We start from the raw sequence: 22,298 nt of genomic DNA, 5'->3' as shown, positions 1-22,298 counted from the left end.
TCCAAGGGAAGGGAAGCGTAGCAGGGGGCGGCAGAAGGTTAGGTGGGCGGATGAGATTAAGAAATTTGCAGGGACGACATGGCCACAATTAGTGCATGACCGGGGTGGTTGGAGAAGTATGGGAGAGGCCTTTGCCCTGCAGTGGGCGTAACCAGGCTGATGATGATACTGTTTCATCTGGCACTAATAATTGGTGCACATATGGTTCAAAAACAAAATGTAGGCGCTTGCAAACCATATTGCGAAAAAATTCACGTTAAACATAAAATTAGTAGGCTGAAGAAATAGGAGGTCTGGCTTAGCCGCTAATTTCACCGCTCAGATTTCCGCGTTATCTAAAACATTGAAAATCAAGGTACGCGTTTCCAAACCGCACTACTACGGTACCACTCTATGCAAATTCATGAAAACGTTTCCAGCAAAATTTTGGCGTTACGTAAATGGTAAACATAACGATAGAAAGGCTTCTCCTTCAATAGAAAGAAAAGGTAAGGCGGATCAATTTAATCGCTACTTCCAGTCGATTTTTACAATCGATAATGGACTAATGCAACATTCCCCAATTATCCCATCAACCAAAAAGAAATTACAAGAAACTCCAGAAATAACCGACAGTGGTGCACTGTGTCTGCTATTAAAACTTGATGAAAAAAAAAAGAGCTGTGGCTCAGACGTGATATCGGACGCTTTCGTCAAACGCTATGCAGAACCAGTTAGTAAGTAACTACGCTTAATATTCACAAAATTTATCTAGGATCCACAGATTCCTTCTGAATGGAAAGTCGCAAAAATAATCCCAGTGCATAAATCCGGTGACAAGACGATCCCATCAAATTACAGGCCCATTTCCTTGACGTGTACCAGCTGTGAAATATTCGAGCATATTGTCCTCAAATTCATCACAAAGGTTGTCGAAGACAATAATCTGCTACACCCCAACCAGCACGGATTTCGGAGAGGCCTATCCATCGTAACGAAACTCGTCGAGATAATGCACGACTTGGCCCAAGATAATAACGAACACTCCCAAATTGACATAATTTTTATGGATTTCTCAAAGGCGTTTGATCGGGTTTCCCATGAAAAGCTAGTTTTCCAGCTGGTCCGCAAACGTGGGGATGGGCCAATGACTCGATGGATATCGAGCTATGGGTAGCGATGGATATTAGGCTATTTGCATTTGTCCGGCCGTCAAAAATTTGTGCAGTGCAGTGAGCACGTTTCTGACACATCAAATGTCACATCCGGCGTGACCCAGGGATCCTTCTTGGCACCGATATTATTTTTGTTGTTTATAAATGGCTTGGCAATCAACATTAACGCAAATATTAGGCTATTCGCAGACGACTGCGTACTGTATAAAGAGGTCAAATGATACTGTGATCAAATTGAGCTGAACATTGCACTGAATAAAATAGTAAGTTGGTGCTCTAACTGGCAAATGGCGATTAATTCAGACAAAACAGTTGCAATGTCAATAACAGGAAAGAAAACAAGCTTAGCATTTCCTTATGGTCTTATTAACGCCACATCCCAAAATGTAAGTCAGTACAAATATCTTCGTGTAATAATAACTTCTGATCTCAGTTGGGCAGTTCACACGGAAGCTGTAACCGCGAAGGCAAAGAAAAAATTGCTTTCGTGGCACTAAGCCTTTAGCGTAAACCACATTTGTCCGACCGATTCTAGAATACGCCAATATAATCTAGTTCCCCATCACAAGTAGCGGTATTAGCATGCTTGAAAACGTGCAGCGCAAAGCGATTAGATTTATTTTTAACCGCTATCAACGCCTTGATTCCCCGACAGATTTGCTACGCCGTGCAGGTTTGCCCTCACTCAACATTCGAGCTACAATTCACCGCCTGAAGTTCTTATATATGCTACTGCACAACTATTTTAACATAGACAAACAAGATACGTCGAAACTAAACAACCAAGGCACCTACGTCATAGACATGATCTCACACTTCAAGAATATGCGTGCAATAACAATACATTCTATTATTCTTTTCTCCCAAGATGCATTCGGAAATGGAATAAATACCTTTGACCGACTTGTAGTCGAACTGCAAAGAATTGATGATTTCCTTGCGATGTTACATAACTCACTTAATACGTACTCATCAACCTGATGTCATTTATTTGTATTCTCCATATGATTATTTGTTTTTTCTATTGGCATGCTTGTTAATACTCGTATTCATACTTACTGTTGTACGTACGTTTTTTCTTCTTATATGTACTTGTTTTGCAATCTGCCCCTGACAATTACTATTATTACTGTTTCTTTCTGTAGCCCACTCCTGTAATAACCCTGTTAAAGGGTTGACAATATGTTGAAATAAATAAATAAATAAATAAATAAATAAATAAATAATGTGGTGTTATTTAATCTTTTTACGATTGTTTTGTTTTATATCACCATTAAGTGCAAGGCTCTGGTTTCATTTTGATAAATATAATGCCTTAAACTGTGAAGCAAATTCCCTAACACGGCCCCTCTTACTTTCATACACCAGTGATCGACACATTTTCAATATCGTAACGTAGCGCCAAACATGGGATAAGGAACTAGAACTTCAAGCTCGTGGCACATTATGCCTGCAAAAGGAGTATTGTCGCTTCCGCATTGGCTTTTCGAGACCAGCTACAGCAAGGAAGTGATTTTTTTTTTTTTGCAGTCAAATCAGCCTCTACACCCCACGCATGCATCTGGTTATGAAAAGCGTTAACCTCCGATGTGCATAAACTCTCGATATTATGAGTTGCCCTACAAAATTGAACGGTCTAGCATGCATCTTTTAAAGTCGAATTACTCATGGTTTCCTAATTGACTATTTGTACGAAACCGTTTGTCCTGAAGGTTTTTCGCTTGAAGTGATGGACAGGAGACGTTTCACTACTCTTTAAATACCAGTGCCGATGTAGCACCCAATCCTGACGTCACAGCGACGCTCATCTGAAAGCTGCAGATTCGCATCCGGTTCCTGTCGTTGCATCTGTATCCGCGTTATTGTATTTCTCAGCGCATTGCTTTTACCGCTCGTACGGCAGCAACCATGCTCAGCGCAGCTAATTACTACCAGTGGCGTGTCCAAACCAGTGCTGGCCAGTCGAAGACGCTCTGCTAGCACGGCGACCGAGTCGTGAGGGTGATTTCTTTCTTCTCGTTGCCCACCTGCTTGCGAGTCGGTAAGCGTGACGCCTTGCGCGACCGACGATCGGATCGGTGGCTGTCGCTTGCCTCGGCGCAGAGTGCGGCTGTCCCAGCTGTGCAGACTACGAGGGGAGACCAACTGCGTGCAAACGAAGCACAAGGGCGGCACTGAAAACCTGGTGAGTGATGAACCAAGTGTGCACGTGCACAGATTGCCGCGATTGCAGGCGTCAGCTACAGCGAGCATGTACAATAATGAGCAAGTATTGAATGCATTTTTCATTTATTCGACGTGTACCTGTTGCAGTGCGTCCTCATGAGGGCGCTTCACTCCGTGCATTTACAAATCTGCATAATACCTTATTTTGTACATTGGGTCTTTCCTGCTTAAAACAGCCGCTGAGCGTGAATCGTACTATGAATCATTGTAGACGGGGCATTGATTTGCACACGTGATGAACGTCAAAGAAATAGCGGTGAAACTGTGCCTACGGATATGTGGCCGCAGGATGCAATGCTGCGTACCATGAACAAGAGTCTGAGGGGTGAAATCGGCCACCAGAAAGGAACCATGATCTTCGAGACGTCCAAGGTGGTCAACGGCACTGTGTGAGTTGCCTCCTCCTTAGACGTACTCCGTCAGTAATCGTGAAGGCGCGGCACCACCTTAATGTTACAAGCAAATCCAGATTGTCTATAGCTTTTATTAGGCTGTAGCAAAGGGGGATTGTGGCCCAAATGTGCCATAACTGGTTATAGATAGGAACGCCAGCCAAAATTTGTGCTGCCTCTCTAAAGCATGACAAACTGAACGATTCGTTTACACTTTAAGCAGGAATATTTCACCGCTGCCTGCGTTTGCACCAATTTGCGGTGATGATAAGCTCCGCAGTGCGCCCTTGTCTCCTCGTGATGCAGCTCACGGACTTAGTAAGGCTAATGTCCTTGCAAACAAAGGCACGAGCCACCGGCCGGTACCAATTCAAAAGCAAGTCCTAACCATGGCCAAGCAATACGTAATTGGGTACATGCATCATCGAAGGCAAAGCCTACTGAAACAACCACCAAGATAATGTAAGAATGAAGGGGAAGTAGGAATGTAGCAATAACAAAACAGAGAGCACTTTGGGCCGGGCTACAATAAATATGAGCGGGTGCGAGGCATTTGGACAGCAGTAATGGCAGATAACTGCGGTGGCGGTGGCGTAGGTTGCAGCGGTGGCGTAGAGGAAGAACATCCGCCTCGTGTGCAAGAGGACCATGGTTCGAATCCCGGTGCCGGCAATTTTCCACCGGATTAAAATAAATCCGTGTGTTGATAAAATTGCATAAAACAGGCCTGGAGTGTGGCCGGATCCCGGTCACCAGAACCGGTAACTCACTCCGTCACGAGAGCAGGATTGGCCACCCTGGTGCAGTACTTGGCCACAACCTCCTATATGAACAGAACCATAAAACCCCGGCCCCTAAGTCCCCTGCTGCTGCAAAGCAAGTGACCACGGCGGTGGTCAGATCTGCGACGCAGCAGAGGGTGCTAAGAATCCCCTGGCTCCGGACAGGCCGCAATTGGAATATGAACCTGGCAACGTTTAACGCTAGAACGTTATCTAGTGAGGCGAGTCTAGCAGTGCTATTGCAGGAATTAGAGGGCAGTAAATGGGATATAATAGGGCTCAGCAAAGTTAGGAGGCCAAAAGAAGCATATACAGTGCTAAAAATCGGGCACGTCCTGTGCTACCGGGGCTTAGCGGAGAGACGAGAACTAGGAGTCGGATTCCTGATTAATAAGAATATAGCTGGTAACACACAGGAACTCTATAGCATTAACGAGAGGGTGGCAGGTCTTGTTGTAATGCAAAAGGATAGACAGTTGGGCGAGTTGGTACGGTAACATGATTTTGGCTTCTAGCGCGAAGTGAAACACGGACACAGAAAGGAGCAGACAGGACGAGCGCTCGTCCTGTCTGCTCCTTTCTGTGTCCGTGTTTCACTTCGCGCTAGAAGCCAAAATCAGGTCTTGTTGTGAAACTTAATAAGAGCTACAAAATGAAGATTGTACAGGTCTACGCCCCTACATCCAGTCATGATGACCAGGAAGTCGAAAGCTTCTATGAAGACGTGGAATCGGCGATGGGTAGAGTGAAAACCAAATACACTATACTAATGGGCGACTTTAATGCCAAGGTAGGCAAGAAGCAGGCTGGAGACAAAGCAGTGGGGGAATATGGCATATATGCACTAGGAATAGCAGGGGAGAGTTATTAGTAGAGTTTGCGGAACAGAATAATATGAGGATAATGAATACCTTCTTCCGCAAGCGGGATAGCCGAAAGTGGACGTGGAGGAGCCCAAACGGCGAGACTAGAAATGAAATAGACTTCATACTCTGCGCTAACCCTGGCATTATACAAGATGTCGGCGTGCTCGGCAAGGTGCGCTGCAGTGACCACGGGATGGTAAGAAATCGAATTAGCCTAGACCTGAGGAGGGAACGGAAGAAACTGGTACATAAGAAGCCGATAAATGAGTTACCGGTAAGAGGGAAAATAGAGGAATTCCAGATCAAGCTACAGAACAGGTATTCGGCTTTAACTCAGGAAGTGGACGCAATGGACGTGTTGAAGCAATGAACGACAATCTTGTGGGCATCATTAAGGAGTGTGCAATGGAAGTCGGTGGTAACTCCGTTAGGCAGGGTACTAGTAAACTATCGCAGGAGACGAAAGATCTCATCAAGAAACGCCAGTGTATGAAAGCCTCTAACCCTACAGCTAGAATAGAACTGGCAGAACTTCCGAAGTTAATCAACAAGCGTAGTAAGACAGCTGACATAAGGAAGTATAATATGGATAGAATTGCACATGCTCTCAGGAACGGAGGAAGCCTAAAAGCAGTGAAGAAGAAACTAGGAATTGCCAAAAATCAGATGTATGGGTTAAGAGAAAAAGCCGGCAATATCATTACTAATATGGATGAGATAGTTCAAGTGGCTGAGGAGTTCTATAGAGATTTATACAGTACCAGTGGCACCCACGACGATAATGGAAGAGAAAATAGTCTAGACGAATCCGAAATCCCACAGGTAACGCCGGAAGAAGTAGAAAGCCTTGGGAGATATGCAAAGGTGGAACACAGCTGGGGAGGATCAGATAACAGCAGATTTGTTGAAGGACGGTGGGCAGATTGTTCTAGAGAAACTGGCCATCCTGTATACGCAATGCCTCGTGACCTCGAGCGTACCGGAATCTTGCAAGAACGCTAACATAATACTAATAAATAAGAAAGGGGACGCCAAAGACTTGAAAAATTATAGACCGATCAGCTTACTGTCAGTTGCCGACAAAGTATTTACTAAGATAATCGCAAATAGAATCAGGAACACCTTAGACTTCTGTCAACCAAAGGACCAAGCAGGATTCCGTAAAGGATACTCAACAATAGACCATATTCACACTATCAACCAGGTGATAGAGAAATGTGCGGAATATAACCAACCCTTACATATAGCTTTCACTGATTACGAGAAAGCGTTTGATTCAGTCGTAACCTCAGCAGTCATGGAGGCATTGCGGAATCAGGGTGTAGACGAGCCGTATGTAAAAATACTGAAAGATATCTATAGCGGTTCCACAGCCACCGTAGTCCTCCATAAAGAAAGCAACCATATCCCAATAAAGAAAGGTGTCAGGCAGGGAGATACGATCTCTCCAATGCTATTCACAGCGTGTTTACAGGAGGTATTCAGAGACCTGGATTGGGAAGAATTGCGGATAAGAGTTAATGAAGAATACCTTAGTAACTTGCGATTCGCTGATGATATTGCCTTGCTTAGTAACTCAGGGGACCAATTGCAATGCATGTTCACTGATCTGGACAGTCCAAGTAGAAGAATGGGTCTAAAAATTAATCTGCAGAAAACTAAAGTAATGTTTAACAGTGTCGGAAGAGAACAGCAATTTACAATAGGTAGCGAGGCACTGGAAGTGGTAAGGCAATGCATCTACTTAGGGCAGGTAGTGACGGCGGATCCGTATCATGAGACGGAAATAATCAGAAGGATAAGAATGGGCTGGTGTGCGTTTGGCAGGCATTCTCAGATCATGAACAGCAGGTTGCCATTATCCCTCAAGAGAAAAGTCTATAACAGCTGTGTCTTACCAGTACTCACCTACGGGGCAGAAACCTGGAGGCTTACGAAAAGGGTTCTACTCAAATTGAGGACGACGCAACGAGCTATGGAAAGAAGAATGATAGGTGTAACGTTAAGGGATAAGAAAAGTGCAGATTGGGTTAGGGAACAAACGCGAGTTAATGGCGTCTTAGTTGAAATCAAGAAAAAGAAATGGACATGGGCAAGACATGTAATGAGGAGGAAAGATAACCGATGGTCATTAACGCTTACGGACTGGATTCCAAGGGAAGGGAAGCGTAGCAGGGGTCGGAAGAAAGCTAGGTGGGCGGATGAGATTAAGAAGTTTGCAGGGACAACTTGGCCACAATTAGTACATGACTGGGGTAGTTGGAGAAGTATGGGAGAGGCCTTTGCCCTGCAGTGAGCGTAACCAGGATGATGATGATGATGCGGGAGTTGCTCGGAAGTGTAAGAGGTCTTTGAATGCTATCGCGTTCCACTTATAAAGGCAAAGCTTAAAGGGAAGCTGAAGAGTCTGTCGAATTCAATAAGACGCTCATATACGGACGCGGGAACCATATAAACCATGTAGGTAAAATTTGGGTTTTTTTTCAATTAGGAGGGACGTAATCGTCGGTTGAAATTGCGCTGTAGCTCCGCCCCCCGTTGAGTGAGCGAGCGGAGCGGAAGCCGGAAACCGCGGTGTTGTGACGTCAACTCTGTTTCGTTCCTTCGCAGCGTCCGCGACCGTGCCTGACCGCGCTTGTTTCTGCGTGCGTGCCATCGTAATCTGCTTCGATCAACTCTGAATTCCTTTGTTGGTGCACCTGCGTGTATGTAGAGTGGTAGTCAACGTGCGTGGTAGTCAACGTGAGTGCTAATCAACGTGAGTGGTAATCAACGTGAGTGGTAATCAACGTGAGTGGTAGTCAACAGATGAAGGTCACTACACGTACTGCATGAACCGGGAAGCTTTTCACGCGTTTAAACCGTCTTTGGAGATTGGCGACAGCTTTGGACAGCGCACAAATGCCGACGATCGCATCCCCGCTTACGTTCCACGAGGAGGCATGCAGGAACACAACACTACAGTTGTTTGACCAGAAACGAGCTCACTAGATCGGCGAAAGATCGGCGAGATCACTAGATCGCTTTGCAAAAAGCAGTCACTAAAGAGCATTTCCAACACGAGGAGATCCCAAGACTTCGCTTTCGTTCTCGTCGAAAGCACTGCTCGCACCAGCATCGTTTGCTTCTTCGAGAGGCCGGCTCTTCGCAATCGGCTCGTACATGTAAGGAGTAACGCCGAACTCCTCAGAAAAACGCAGCCTCTCTAAATTTTCCTTTACCGTCTCAGAAAAACAGCACCAAACTACCTGGCACCGCGCTTCATGTGTAGCGGCAGCGGTCGGTTACTAGAGTTGCCGTCACGAGGCGCACCGACCAATCACAGGCGGAAACGAGACGCGTGAGCTGGGCGTGTCCGCTGCTGCACTTTTCGTCGACATAAAATATATTTGCGCTTCCTTTCGCTCAATTCCGATACGATATTCGAATTCGGAGGGTTGAAAACCATTATGTACAGATGTTCACTCATTTTTTCTGGAAAACCTTTCAGCTTCCCTTTAAGCGGCCTTCAAATTTTGGATAAAGTATGTTGCAATGACAGGTATTCTGATTTAATCTGGTGAAAGGACAGACATGCCGCATTAATAAATGGTACCAACCAACAGCCACTGCGGAATGGTATGCTTAAACAACATTGTATTTCGGGTGATCATGTTTGACCTGACACGCCTGGCTGCCTGAGAGGCACAGCGTGCTCTAGTACATTATTTTCATTGCGGATGGAGTGAAAGCTATTGCATTTTGCTTCGATCTCATATTTGATGTTGTGCAAACAACGGCGTAAAGTAAAAAAATTTGGATTATTGAATGGTCGACTTGTTATTAGAAATTTTTGATAGTCGCACACCCCTACTTGATTTCGAACACCACTATCCCTGAGTCCAACAGATGTGCAGTTTTAGGACGTTATCATAATTCGCTGACACGTCAATGAAAAGAAGCTGAAGCTAGAGCAAGATTTGGGCCGATGTGTGTAAGCTCGCAGTCAATAGCTCTATTAAGTAAATAATTGACGTTTCTTGGCTTGATGGCACGAGTACAATGAGTTGTGTATGTGGTGTTGCTTGCAATGAGTAATAAGCTTTCTTAGGTGCGACAAAATAAAACACATGAAAGTTTAGCACCCCTCCGTATCCTGTTTCGTTATCGTCTTGTTCCGTTCGCTCTGTTGAGATGCGCTGATTCGTGAATACATGACTTGGTATATTTGCGATGGAATAAACGGCATTTTATTTAGCACAGGCAATAATGAAAGCTGTGCTAACGATGAGCAGTAGGCAACAAAGCAACTTGACTGATTGATTGCGCGCAGAGAGGTTGCAGATGACCAGGGCTTTCGGGACGAGTTCTTCCACCTGAGGTACAGCAACTGCTACTCGTACAACGTCGAGTGGACCGGCTCCGGACTCAAGGAGGCCGAGATCGCGCGGCAAATCGGTGCGCGCACGGCTCTCGCCGGGGGCGCGCCCACCGCTCACACTCGTTGCGCGCAGACCTGAGCGTCATCCTGTTCCTGGAGCAGCAGGAGTACCCGCGCTCGGACGTGTGGCCCGGCGCCCAGATCGTGTTCCACGACCCGGAGGTCATACCCGACCCCGAGGTGGACGGCATCCCGTTGCGGGCCGGACACAACTACATCTTCACGCTCAGGCAGGTGCGTGCTCGCCTTCGACGACGAACGCATGGCACGAGGCGTGCAGACAGGACACAACAGTAGAGAAGTGGACATCTACTCTTGTGTCCCGCCTCAGCTCTATTTTACACAATGAATCCTTACCAACTAGCTCAGCTTTCTGTCGTTCCAAGCATGACACGACAATCGTGGTAATTCACGACTGGCCTACATTTCGAAGGCGGTGACTGCATGAGTAAAGAACGCCGGGAACAGCCGTCGAAACCCGTCCTTCCATATGTACACCGTGTTTCCCATAACATTATGAAGATTTATTTATTTATTGAATACTGCGGACACGTGGTCCAAGCAGGGAGGGCGACATATGGTACATACAAAGAAAATCAGATTGACAAAACAAACAGAACAATGAAAAACAAGATTAGGAAGTGGATTCAATTTATACAATTCCATTCGGTTACAGTTCGAGGAAAAAAAGAAAATTTATATGTGTTTGTTCTTGCAAAGTAAGGGGTTAATGCATCATGTCTGCGGTGGCGTGTAGTTCTGGTCGATAACTGCGATAAATGTTCAGATGGGTCAAGGGATAAATTGTTAGTGTGAAGTAGTTTAAGGAATTCAAGTCTCTGTTTTTTTCTTCTAAGTTCAAGTGGTTCAAGGTTGTTAATTTTCATAAGTTCGGTGGGGGAATCACATCTGGAAAATTTTTTAAATATAAATCTGACCGCTTTTCTCTGAATTCTCTCAAGACTATTGATATTAGTTTTTGAGTATGGATCCCAAACTATGCAAGCATATTCGAGCTTAGGTCTAATTAGGGATATGCAGCATAGCATTTTAACGTTAGGTGGGGCTTTCTTAAGATTGTGTCTCAGCAGGCATAGCTTTCTGAAGGCTGAAGCGCAAGTGTTAGTTATGTGATCATTCCATGATAGTGAATTGTTAAGGGTCACTTTTAGGTATTTATAGCTAGCGACTTCACGAAGAGGTGATGGACCTAACTTATATGTATAAAGCAGGGGTGATTTCTTACGTGTCATTCGCAGTAGTACGCTTTTGTCTTTGTTTATTGTCATTCCCCAGCACCCGCACCATGCAAGAATGTTATTGAGACTACAACATAAACTAGTTTGATCATGGAGAGAAACAATATATTTAAAGGACACACAGTCATCGGCAAATATTCGAATCTGTACACCATCTTCAACCGTGTTAACAATATCATTAATATATAGAACAAAAAGAAGAGGACCCAGCACACTGCCCTGGGGAACACCCGATGTGACCGGAAGGCAGCCCGATTTTTCGCCATTTATCTCAACGAATTGTTTCCGGTTAGACAAATAAGCTGAAATCCAAGAGATAAACATCTGAGGGATTCCTGCATTTTCAAGTTTTAGGATTAATTTATCATGAGGGACTGTATCGAATGCCTTACGGAAGTCAAGGAAAAGTATGTCTGTTTGTCCGTTCTTGTCGAGGGTTGATGCAAACGAATGAACTACAGTGACCAGCTGTGTGACAGTCGAATACCCTCGTCTGAACCCGTGCTGGAAATTAGTTAAAATTGAATGTTTTTCTAGATATGTGGTTATGCTTTTTGCTATGATATGTTCGATGAGTTTGCAGCATGATGACGTTAAAGAAATAGGACGGTAATTATCTACAAGTAGACGGTCTCCCTTTTAATGAATTGGTGCTATTCGGGCTGTTCTCCAGTCATTCGGTAACTTAGGCGACAATAATGAAGCACGAAATATTGTAACAAGCAACTTTGATAAGGTTACAGCATATCTACGGAGAAACAAATTAGGGATATTATCAGGCCCACTTGAACATTTCGGTTTTAGGTTGAGCACCATAGACCGTACACCAGCATACGACATAAAATTCACATCAAACGGTTGGTACGCTGGGCAGTTACGTGAACAATTACTGGGAGTTGAGAAGACACTGTGAAAAAACATATTAAAGTGATGAGCAAGTTCAACCTTCTCCGTAACCATCTGTTCATTTATTGTGATTTGGGATATTGGTTTCTTCTTCTCGGCAATGTAATTCCAAAATTTACTTGGATCGTTTGTAATAAAATTAGGCAGAGATGAGTTAAAATTATAATCCTTTGATTTATGCATGGCAAGTGCAAGCTTGTCTTGTAGTTCAGATATTAAGTTTGGCTGCGTACGGGCCTTCTTTAATCTCCTAATTTTACGTTTCATATGAATGATGTTGCGATTGATCCATGGTGTTTGCTTGTGAACTTGTTTTTTCTTATTTGGCATGAATTTATCAAGACAAAAATGACACATGTCCTTAAAGCGGGTCCAAAGTAAGTTAACATTATTTTCGTCAAAATCAGTAAGACAACTTTCCAAGTAATCAATCGCGCATGCGTCGTTTGCGAGAAAGTAATCTTTGACAAAATGGACAGATGATTGTTTAGTTTTAGCACAGGAAACAAGCTGTAAGCCAACACAAACAAGACAGTGGTCGGATAGCCCCTGCTCGATCACCACTGTGAATTCATCGAATTTCCGAGCTAAGAAAACAAGGTCCAAAACTGAAGATGAAGAACCTTGCACACGTGTTGGTTCATGAACAACTTGTCTGAGACCATGTGTTAACATGATATCAAACAGTACAATAATATTCTGACTGTGATGTGGCCCAGGCTGAAGGCGCATCCAGTCTACACCGGGCAAATTAAAATCGCCTAATAGGATAATCTTACTGTGTAAATAGTTATTCATACAAGACCGTAATTCATGCAAAAATTCAGGAGGGGAATCAGGAGGTCTGTAGATTGCGAATATAACGAGGGTATAACCCCAAAGCGATACCTTTATGCATATACATTCCAACGTAGGTATTATGTCCAGAACGACAGCCTCTATCGGATATTTAATTAGTACCGCCACACCTCCTCCCCTAGAAGACCTATCTACGCGATAAACACTATAGCAGGGAGAAAAGATGTCTTGGTCGCTAATATCTTCGCGAAGCCAAGTTTCGGCAATAACAGTAATGTGAGGGTCGTGTTGAAGTAACAGTATTTCTAAGGAATCTTCTTTATTTACAATACTTCTAGCATTAATATTTAATAATCGCAGTTGCTTATTCCTTGAAGGTTCATTGTTTCACGACTGCGTTTGCCGAGAGCTACTATCTGCAACCTGTACCCGTTTGTTCTGCGATTCGTCCCCCCAAAAAAAACATGCCTGTCTACTTTGAGCTTGTCATGTATAAGTGACACCTTCTTTCCTTGAAGTTTATCGTTTCTTGCACTTTCCCACAGAAGCTTGCGCTTCTTTAAGGTAGATTGCGAGTAGTCGTTCTGGATGAAAATACTAGTTCCCTTGAGTTTTTTTGCATTTTGCAATATTTCTTTCTTTTCATTAAAATTCTGAAGATACAGAATTACCGGTCGCTTGTCACCTTGCTTTCCTAATCTGTGAATCCGACCGACAGAATCACACTGTACATTCAATTGTTCTTTAAATACATCCTTAACAACTTTATACTTGAGTGCATTTTCTGTCTCATTTGGTATTTCAGGTATCCCATGAATTATCAGATTTGATCGTCGGCTTCGGTCCTGAAGATCTGTAAGCTTTTTAGCCTGGAAGCTGATCAAGTGCTCAATAGACTGTAAACTATGGGTGTTTGTTACTGGGGTATCAATTGTTTGCATGATTTGCGTCTGCATTTTGTTAAGCGTGCTGTAAAGTTCCAAAACCAGCTTCTCAGTTTTCAAGAAATGCGTTTGCAGTTCTTGTATATCGTTACGAAGAGTATCCTGCCCCTCTAATAACTGCTTAAGCATCTCGGTCTGTGTAGGGCCGGGATTTACTTCAACATCACCGCAAAGTAGCAATTTACACACAACGAGACATTCATAAGCCATAGCAATGCATCGCCGTGGGCACGGCAGGACAATAACACCACGATAATCGCTACGCAAGGAGCTTGTATCGGAACCAACCTGCACAACGAAGAACAAGGCTCCCGTCAATGTCATGGCAGTTCCTGATCCGCCGCGCCCACAGAAGGAAAATTCCTGCGGCGCTTCTTTTATACGGGTCACCACCGATGACGTCACAGCGCTGCGCTCAAAAGGGGCCGCTAAGAGCAGGGTTGCGTCTGGAGATGACGATGAGATTCGAGGCGCAATATCACCGCCGATGGTGCATATGCGCACATCGCAGAAAGGATGTTCGCCGAGACGTTGATGAACAAAAGTTGATACCACGGCGAAACCAAGAAAGCCCTGCACAACGAAAAAAAAGGCTCCCGTCAATGTCATGGCAGTTCCTGGTCCGCCGTGCGGCTAAGGCAGGAGTGAGGGTTGTGTGCAAATAAACTGAGCAGGTTGTGCAATGTAGTCAACAGGGTGGATACTGTCGCGCCACAAAACTGCTATAAGAAACATGTTCGGGGGGTTTATTGACTGTACAACGCAAGTCGTCTATAAGATCCCGCTCGATTGTAGACGTTGCTATATCGTGCAAACGCGGAGGTGCACTGATGATCACCTGCGCGAGCATGCCACTTCACTAAAAGGAAACCTGTACAGTCATCTGGTTGCCCACTGTAACAGGTGTGGTTGGACCCTGATTTTTAACAAGTGCGAAATAATTGGAAGATACAGTGAACAGCGCGCGCGGCAAATCTTCGAGGGCTTTTGCATGTTCACAAGTGGCGACGCATGCGTCAGTTCTGCGCCCCTCACGCTATTAACAAAACAACTGGATCATCACAGTGGCTAACGCTAATCTTTCTTTTTCTTTCTTTAATGTCACCTTCAATGATGTCATTACACGTTGCTTCTGCAAATAAAGCATTTGGTTGCTGGTCAGCGCTTTGTCCTGTGCTCTTTACTCGCTCGTCCTGTGTAGCGCTGTTTGTTTTATTCCATAGCCGCTAAGCCTCCTCGGCGGATTCACCAGACTGAGCATAGCGCTAAGAGATATTGAAACATGCAGGATCTCCAGTGTCTGCTATTCATTTTTCTATATTACTTCAAAAATAAAATAGGGCAGGAAGTGGACCTGTGTGTATAACCCCGTACCCTATTAACGTTTCAAATAAATTAATAAAGATGGCAAGCCGACACAATATCCATATAGTTTTTCTCAGCGCCGTGCAAATTACTGGCAACGTGCAACCTTCAAAAGAGCCAGAAAGCATGCCATACTAATTACCGTATCACTTACACCATATATATGTATATCAATGTTGTGTATCAGACACCCCTTAAGTTGCGAAAGGGCTTATATTGGACAAATGAAAAATAAAAGTGAACCTAAAATGTTGCAGTTTACGGCGAGTCTTGTCAAGTGCTGTCGGCGGGAATAACGGTGCGCGTGGTGCAGTTTGCACCGTCATCGCAAGGTAGATTCGCCTGCACGGTCCGCGCTGGCGAATATACCTTGCGATGACGGTGCAAACTGCACCACGCGCACCGCTCTTCGCGCCGACAGCACTCGACACGACTCGCCGTAAACTGCAACATTTTAGGTTCATTTTTATTTTTCATTTTCTCCCTTTCAAATGTAAGAACCAGAACAACAGCGAAATTATCTCACTAGAGGGGGATTGCGCAGTGCGCCCAAACCGGATGTGCGCGCCTGTCAATGGTGATGACTGGACAGCGCGCACTATATCTTCACTGATGCTTGGGCCACGCGCTCCGCTGTTCAACTTTCATTTGACGCTGACAGTACCTCATGCACAGAGCATAAAATTGGTGATCGTCTGAAATAAACTCAAGTTGGAAGTTCCGCGCCCGTCCTGTCGGATGTGTTCCTGTCGTCTTCGTGTTTAGCGCGTTTTATGAACACGGTCAATAGAACGACATGACAATTGCGTTTTCATTCCCGATCAAACAGCTCTGCGGCTAATATTTCCTCAAGTCCGAGCAATTATTTTTCGCGCTGCCTTGTGTGTTCGGGCTTCATTCCGCAAGTGGAGCGAATGATGCGTTTGTGCCACGTCACGTCCAAGCCCGGCATGACGGCCGCACTCGGTGCGCCCGATCGCGACGTGGCACGCGAGTGAGCCTCGCAAGAAGACATGCAAAAGGACCACGGCGCCTTTTGTCTTTCCGAGAAAGCACTTTAGAAAACTTAAATATGCTGCTTTCCTTGGCAACGGCCGGCGGCAGTAGGAGAAAGACCTCAAAGTTATACCAGTCTTGGCGCTGTGGAGGGAGGCCAACCGCATTCCCTGTAATGAAGACTTATCAGACGCTAAAGGAGACGGGGACGTTTAAGAAGACAAGGCACAGGACTACGACTATACGTGAAGACGTGGAGACAGGCATCCTGGCGTTCACAGCTGCGGATCCTCACGTTAGCGTTCGTAACGTAAGTGCTGACGTAGAATTGTCAAAATCAACTGTCTGGAGGATCGCGAACAAGGCAAAGTTTCCTCTGTGTCATCTCTAACTCCACCAGAAGTTGGAGCAGAATGATTTCCAAAGCCGACTGGATTTCAGCAAATGGATTTTGATCAACTGCGATGGCGAGCCAGACTTCCTGTGGACAGACGAAGCAAACTTTTCCGGAAACGCACATGTCAATCTATACCGCCGATTATTGGAGCGACAAGAACCCGCGCTGGTTGCCACTATCACACCACCAGTACCAGTGGTCATTTAGTGTGCGGTGCAGAATTTTCTATGACGGGATTATTGATCTCATCTTCTACGACCACTCGCCCAATGGACAGTGCTATCTCGACAGAATTTTTAATGGTCCAGTGGACAGTTTCTCCAATGACCTTCCCTGAAGGGTCTTTGAGATTCGTGGTTCCAGCCTGAAAGAAAAAGTTAAAATGCACCAGAAACAGAACGAAAAACAGGCATAATTGCTAGAAGCATTTATTAGCACTTCATGTATTTTTAGATTCCTCTTTCCAGATCTTCGCCAGATCAGCAATCTTGATTGCCGGAGCTTTTACTCCACCACTTTGACCAGAGAACGTCCTTTTGAGAAGGAGGTTAAGAAGACCTGGGAAGCTGGCAATATTTGCTTATAAATAATATCCCTATAATATCTTATAAATAATAAATAAATTGCAGGGCCATATAATAATATGACCCTGCAATATCCAAACTAATTTTAGGACAAAGTGTGATATGCATAGCTGGACATGTTTAACATAATGTGAAATGTCGTCACCTGACACGACAGAAGAATTATACAGAACATAAAATGAACATAAGATGTTCTGTGTGATAGATCGAAACTGTTGGCAGATAAGGAAATTCTCTAGACAGAAATCTTGCACGGCATTGTCGGAAACAGGCATGTCATTGCTGCTATGCGCACAACAATGGGCCCAATGACGCTGTACTGGAGTACATCCACCGTTGGGATAAGAAGAAAGAAACATTATACTATAGAAGCATAAATAGGTAGAATAATTACCTCCAAACGGTAGAATCGACGCCGGGGAAAACACATCACATTGATGCGCGCTGATAGATCCAGAAAGCCGGGAAGCACAGGGGCAAAACAGTTGCCTTCCGTTGTTTTGAAGTCACAAAGCATCCACAGATGAAACTATCGAAATATACTACTGCACGAATAAGATTGCGCAGGCGCCAGCACCTCGGTTTCCTTAAAAACACATCGTTCGTTCACTAAAAATTACGCACGCCTCGCCTTGACATGGCTACAGTGCACTGCAACATGGCAGCCGTCAATGCACACTTGTTGTGCGCAACTACGGCTGACTACGGTCGCAGTTTTGCGACCTTCCCGCCCGCCGTGTTCCCTTACCTTCGATACTGCTCTTTGGTGTCAATAAATATTGTTACGAAGAGTTGCGAAGAAATGGTTTTATTTACAGGAGATGGACGATGATCGTAGCGTGATGGTAGCGCAGCCCGGCCTCTCAAGCTCCTCGTTCTCTTCGTCTTCCCTTCTCTCTTCTTGTATGTGCCTTACGTACCCGTTACATTTCCCCGCAAGCAGACGAAGCCCGTGGGGCGAGTCAGGATGTATAAGCAGGGTAAAAAGGCTTCAGGCGAGCAATATGAGTCAGCTGAGTTCTGCTGGACCGCCGACCATTGCACAGGAGGCGAGCTATGACGTAAGTGAGTTCGCTGAGGAGGCCCACAACTACAAATGGGCCTGAATATTGTGACAAGAACTTTTGGCACAATCCACGCTTGCGTTGCAGTGTCCAAAGAAAGCCCAAGTCACCTTTTTTCAACGATACTTGTGCGTGACGGTCGTCGTATCGCTCTTTCGAACGGCTTTGCGAGGCCAGAGTACGAAGACGAGCTATTCGACGGGCTTTTTCGGCGAGACACAATGTCTTCGATAAAGAATTGTCGCTGTGCAGAACGAAGGGCAAGAAAGTGTCCAGAGGGCTTCGCGGTAACCTTGCATACAGGAGATAAAATGGGCTATCGTTCGTGGTTTCGTGTTTCGCCGTGTTGTATGTGTAAATGATAAGGGCAGCACGTCGTCCCAGTTCTTATGATTGGCCTTAACCGAATAAGGTTCAACGTCCTGAAACACACGGGCTAGTTATGAGATACGCCGCAGTGGGGCATTCCCGAATACCTTTTGCACCACCTGAGACTCATTAATGTGGCCTAAATCTAATAATAAGGTTTCAGAAGCGCACGCGCTAGATATGAGAGATGCCGCAGTCGGGCATTCTGAACGACATTTTGCACCACCTGTGAGTCGTTAACGTGAGCCTAAACCTGATTAAGGTTCAACGTCCTGAAGCACATGGGCTCGTTATGTGAGACGCCGCAGTGGGGCATTTAGGATACCAGTTTGCACCACTTGGCACTTGTTAATGTGGGCCTAAAGCTCATAATAAGGTTCAACGTCCTGAAGCACATGGGCTAGTTATGAGAGACACCACGTTGGGGCATTTCGGATAAAAGTTTGCACCACCTGACACTTGTTAATGTGGGCCTAAAGCTCATAATAAGGTTCAACGTCCTGAAGCACATAGGCTAGTTATGAGAGACACCACGTTGGGACATTTCGGATAAAAGTTTGCACCACCTGACACTTGTTAATGTGGGCCTAAAGCTGATAATAAGGTTCAACGTCCTGAAGCACATAGGCTAGTTATGAGAGACACCACGTTGGGGCATTTCGGATAAAAGTTTGCACCACCTGAGAGTCGTTAACATGGGCCTAAATCTAATAATAAGGTTCAATGTCCATAAGCACGCGGGCTAGTTATGAGAGCTTAAAAGTTGTTCGGCGAGACAGAAAATTCGGAAAAGGAGGCAAAGTTGCTCTGTTTCTTCAATCTCACCTTCACCTTTCTGTACCCTCTGCCCCACTTGATACTGAGTCTTTGTGGTGTAAAGTTCAACTTGAACACATTTCTTTGATTTAGGGGTCGTTTACCGTCCGCCTGGTTCTAATATTGCGCATTTACACAATCTATGTGAATTTTTGCGTAGTTATAGTACTTTCTCGTCCAACGTTATCTGCATGGGCGATTTTAATGTTCCTGGTGTTGATTCGCCTTCTCTGAAAGTAAGCGGACACGAAGTGGATATCGGGCGTGAGTTGTCTACATTTCATTCTCCTCTGGCCTGCACCATATGGTGCAGGATTTTACCCGACAAACTTCAGTCCTTGAGACTATTTTTCTCACTACATCTCTTTTTAATGCCGGTTACGAATGCGATGTTATCGATGGAGTATCTGACCAAAATTTTGTGTTAATTTCAGTTCGAGGCGTCGTCCCGAAATCCCGCTGTACCTACCGCACATTTCCTGACTTTAACTGCGCTGATGATATGGCAATAATAGACGGCCTATGCGATTCTTTTCATGAGTTTCCTAATAAATAAGTACCACTAGTGACACTAATACCTTGACAAGTTTCTTCAAAAAGCTTGTCAGATGTGTATCAACCTTTTTATTCCTTTAAAAACAAAGGAAACAAACAGTGAAATTCGTTGGATGACTAAGGACCTTTTGCATTTATCACGTCCTGTGGCCAGATTGAGTCGATCGAAACGCTCTGGTGACTCAACAAAACTCATGCAGTTCCATAGCGCTAAAAAAGGAACTCTTTTCTAAAACAGCTGCTGCAAAAGAATTTTATTACAAGGTAACTCTGCCGAAATTAATGATCACTTATCCTCGTAAATTTTGGAAAGCTATCCTACCACCTGGGTCATTCTCGGACACGTCCATAATTAACGGTGTTGCCGTTTCTGATTCGCAGACAATAGCTTCTTCTTTTAACACCTACTTCCACTGACTTTACGACTGATATCTCTGCAATCCCTGTTTTTGGTTGCGAACCATACCCTCCAATCGACGATATATCAGTCTCCTGAGGGTGTACTTAACTTAATCCTAAACTAAGACTCAAGGAAGTCGTGTGGTCCTGACGGTATCCCGACTGATTCTTTAATTCCATACTCTCCTTGGTGCAGCATACGAGCTCTGTTAGAAAAGTATCCGACCTTTGGCCGAAGAAAAAAAACTGGCATAACTGGAGCGTTGGAAACCTAATTACCCTCAAAGTAGTCTCCTTGTGACTACACACAATTCTCCCTGTGGTGCTGCCATTGTTTAAAGCATTCCGAGAAGGCCTCTTTCGGAATGGAGTTTGGCTCAGCTGTTGTTGCAGCCATAATGTCCTCTCTTGTCTGAAATCGCGCTCCTTTCAATGGCCTCGTGATATTGAGAAACAGCCAGATGCCGCAGGGGGCCATATCAGGAGAGTAAGGAGCCTGTTTAACTACGGGAGTCTGGTTTTTTGCCAAAAAACTCAATCAATTGCGAGGAATGTGCAAGAGCATTGTCGTGATGGATGCGCCAATTTCCTGGTGACCACAACTACGGTCTCTTGCGTCGCACAGCATCACGTAGGCGACGGAGGACATCCCTGTAGTACTCTTTGGTGATTGATTCACCCTGTGGTGCGTACTCGTAGTGTACCACACCGCGGGAGTCAAAGAAAGCAGTCAGCATTACTTTGACGTTGCTGCGCACCTGGCGGGCCTTCTATGGTCTTGGTGACGTGGAATGCTTCCACTGTGACGACTGGGATTTGGTTTCCGGGTCGTACCCGTACACCCAGGTCTCGTCACCAGTGATTATGGTGTTCATGAAGTCGGGGTCACTGTTTGTGGAATCCAGCATGTCCTGTGAGATTTCAACACGAACTTGCTTTGACTCCACCGTGAGCAGCTTCGGCACGAATTTCTCCGCAACTCTCTTCATGGCCAAATCTTCGGTCAGAATGGAATGTGCAGAAAAAGTGCTGATGCCCACCTCTTCCGCAATTTCTCGCATAGTCACACGGCGGTCCCGCATCACCACAGCATTCACTTCGGCAATGACTTGGTCATTTCGGCATGCTGATGGCTGACCGGAGCGTGGCTCGCTCTACACCGATGCGCGGCCGTCTTTAAACCGGTTGTACCACTCCTTAATCTCTGTGCTGCTCATAGCATTGTCACCAAAAGCCGTCTGAATTTTCTGGCTTGGCTGTCGCCCAGTTTCTGGCAAAATTTCATGCAGTAGCGCTGCTTCAGACGCTCCGCCATTTTCCTTGCAATAAAAAACCGACGATAGCACTGCGCGCTACCTCACTCAAACGCTGCGTCCCAGCGACTGACGCTGTCGGCAGGCGGGAGAACATTCGCGCATGCGAACGAAGGTTCAAGGTCGGCTGATGCAAGCGCGCTTGTTTCATATCCACCAGCTGTTCGCAAAAAAAAAAGGTCGGATACTTTTCTAACGGACCTCGTACATCTAACAATTATATTTAAAAAATGTCTCTCAACCGCCACCCTTCCTCCCTCGAGGAAACTTGCTTTCATTCTACCCTTGTTTACGTCGGCTAACGTTCAATTGTTATTAACTAAAGGCCAATCTCCTTAACAGTGCACTCATGTAAGTTACTCGAACACATTACCTTTAAACATATTGTTACGATGGGAAAAAGACAACAAGGTCGTCGACGGTGAAGACGACGAAGTGGCAAGAGCCTCTCGGGATTCTCGGCAGCTGCTTATATACGCTTTGTAAATACACCATGTAAATAGTTTTATACCCGTGACATTTTGGTGGAGGTACGAGGTATCAATCCCTGTGCCTCCACCATGGAATTTCTCCATGGAATTTCTTGAAACTAACAAAATTTTATGAACTTTCCAGCATGGTTTTAGACGTGGCCTTAGCACTATAACACAACTGACAGACTTCGTTCACATCAGCAGCTCTTTAAACGTGGTG

At 45.1% G+C, this 22,298-nt stretch overlaps 1 protein-coding gene and 1 long non-coding RNA gene across 2 annotated transcripts in view; one reads left to right on the top strand and one right to left on the bottom strand.

Annotated features, from left to right (window-relative positions):
• LOC139060746 (uncharacterized) overlaps positions 1–14,255 on the bottom strand; it is a 28,721-nt gene extending 14,466 nt beyond the window's left edge. Inside the window, exons 1-2 of the long non-coding RNA XR_011515002.1 lie at positions 14,036–14,255; positions 3,182–3,299 (exon numbers count right to left, since the gene is read on the bottom strand). This is a non-coding gene — a long non-coding RNA (uncharacterized lncRNA). The remainder of the gene's footprint in view (positions 1–3,181; positions 3,300–14,035) is intronic.
• The window catches only part of LOC135917042 (acid-sensing ion channel 5-like), a 173,159-nt gene that overhangs the window by 1,223 nt on the left and 149,638 nt on the right, over positions 1–22,298 (top strand). Inside the window, exons 3-6 of the mRNA XM_065450525.2 lie at positions 3,258–3,339; positions 3,669–3,769; positions 9,733–9,857; positions 9,914–10,074. Coding sequence (XP_065306597.2) covers positions 3,258–3,339; positions 3,669–3,769; positions 9,733–9,857; positions 9,914–10,074 — 469 coding nt within the window. The remainder of the gene's footprint in view (positions 1–3,257; positions 3,340–3,668; positions 3,770–9,732; positions 9,858–9,913; positions 10,075–22,298) is intronic.

The sequence above is a fragment of the Dermacentor albipictus genome, chromosome 6, assembly GCF_038994185.2.
Source record: "Dermacentor albipictus isolate Rhodes 1998 colony chromosome 6, USDA_Dalb.pri_finalv2, whole genome shotgun sequence".
Lineage (NCBI taxonomy): Eukaryota > Metazoa > Arthropoda > Arachnida > Ixodida > Ixodidae > Dermacentor > Dermacentor albipictus.
This window is presented reverse-complemented; position numbering and strand designations above follow the sequence as displayed.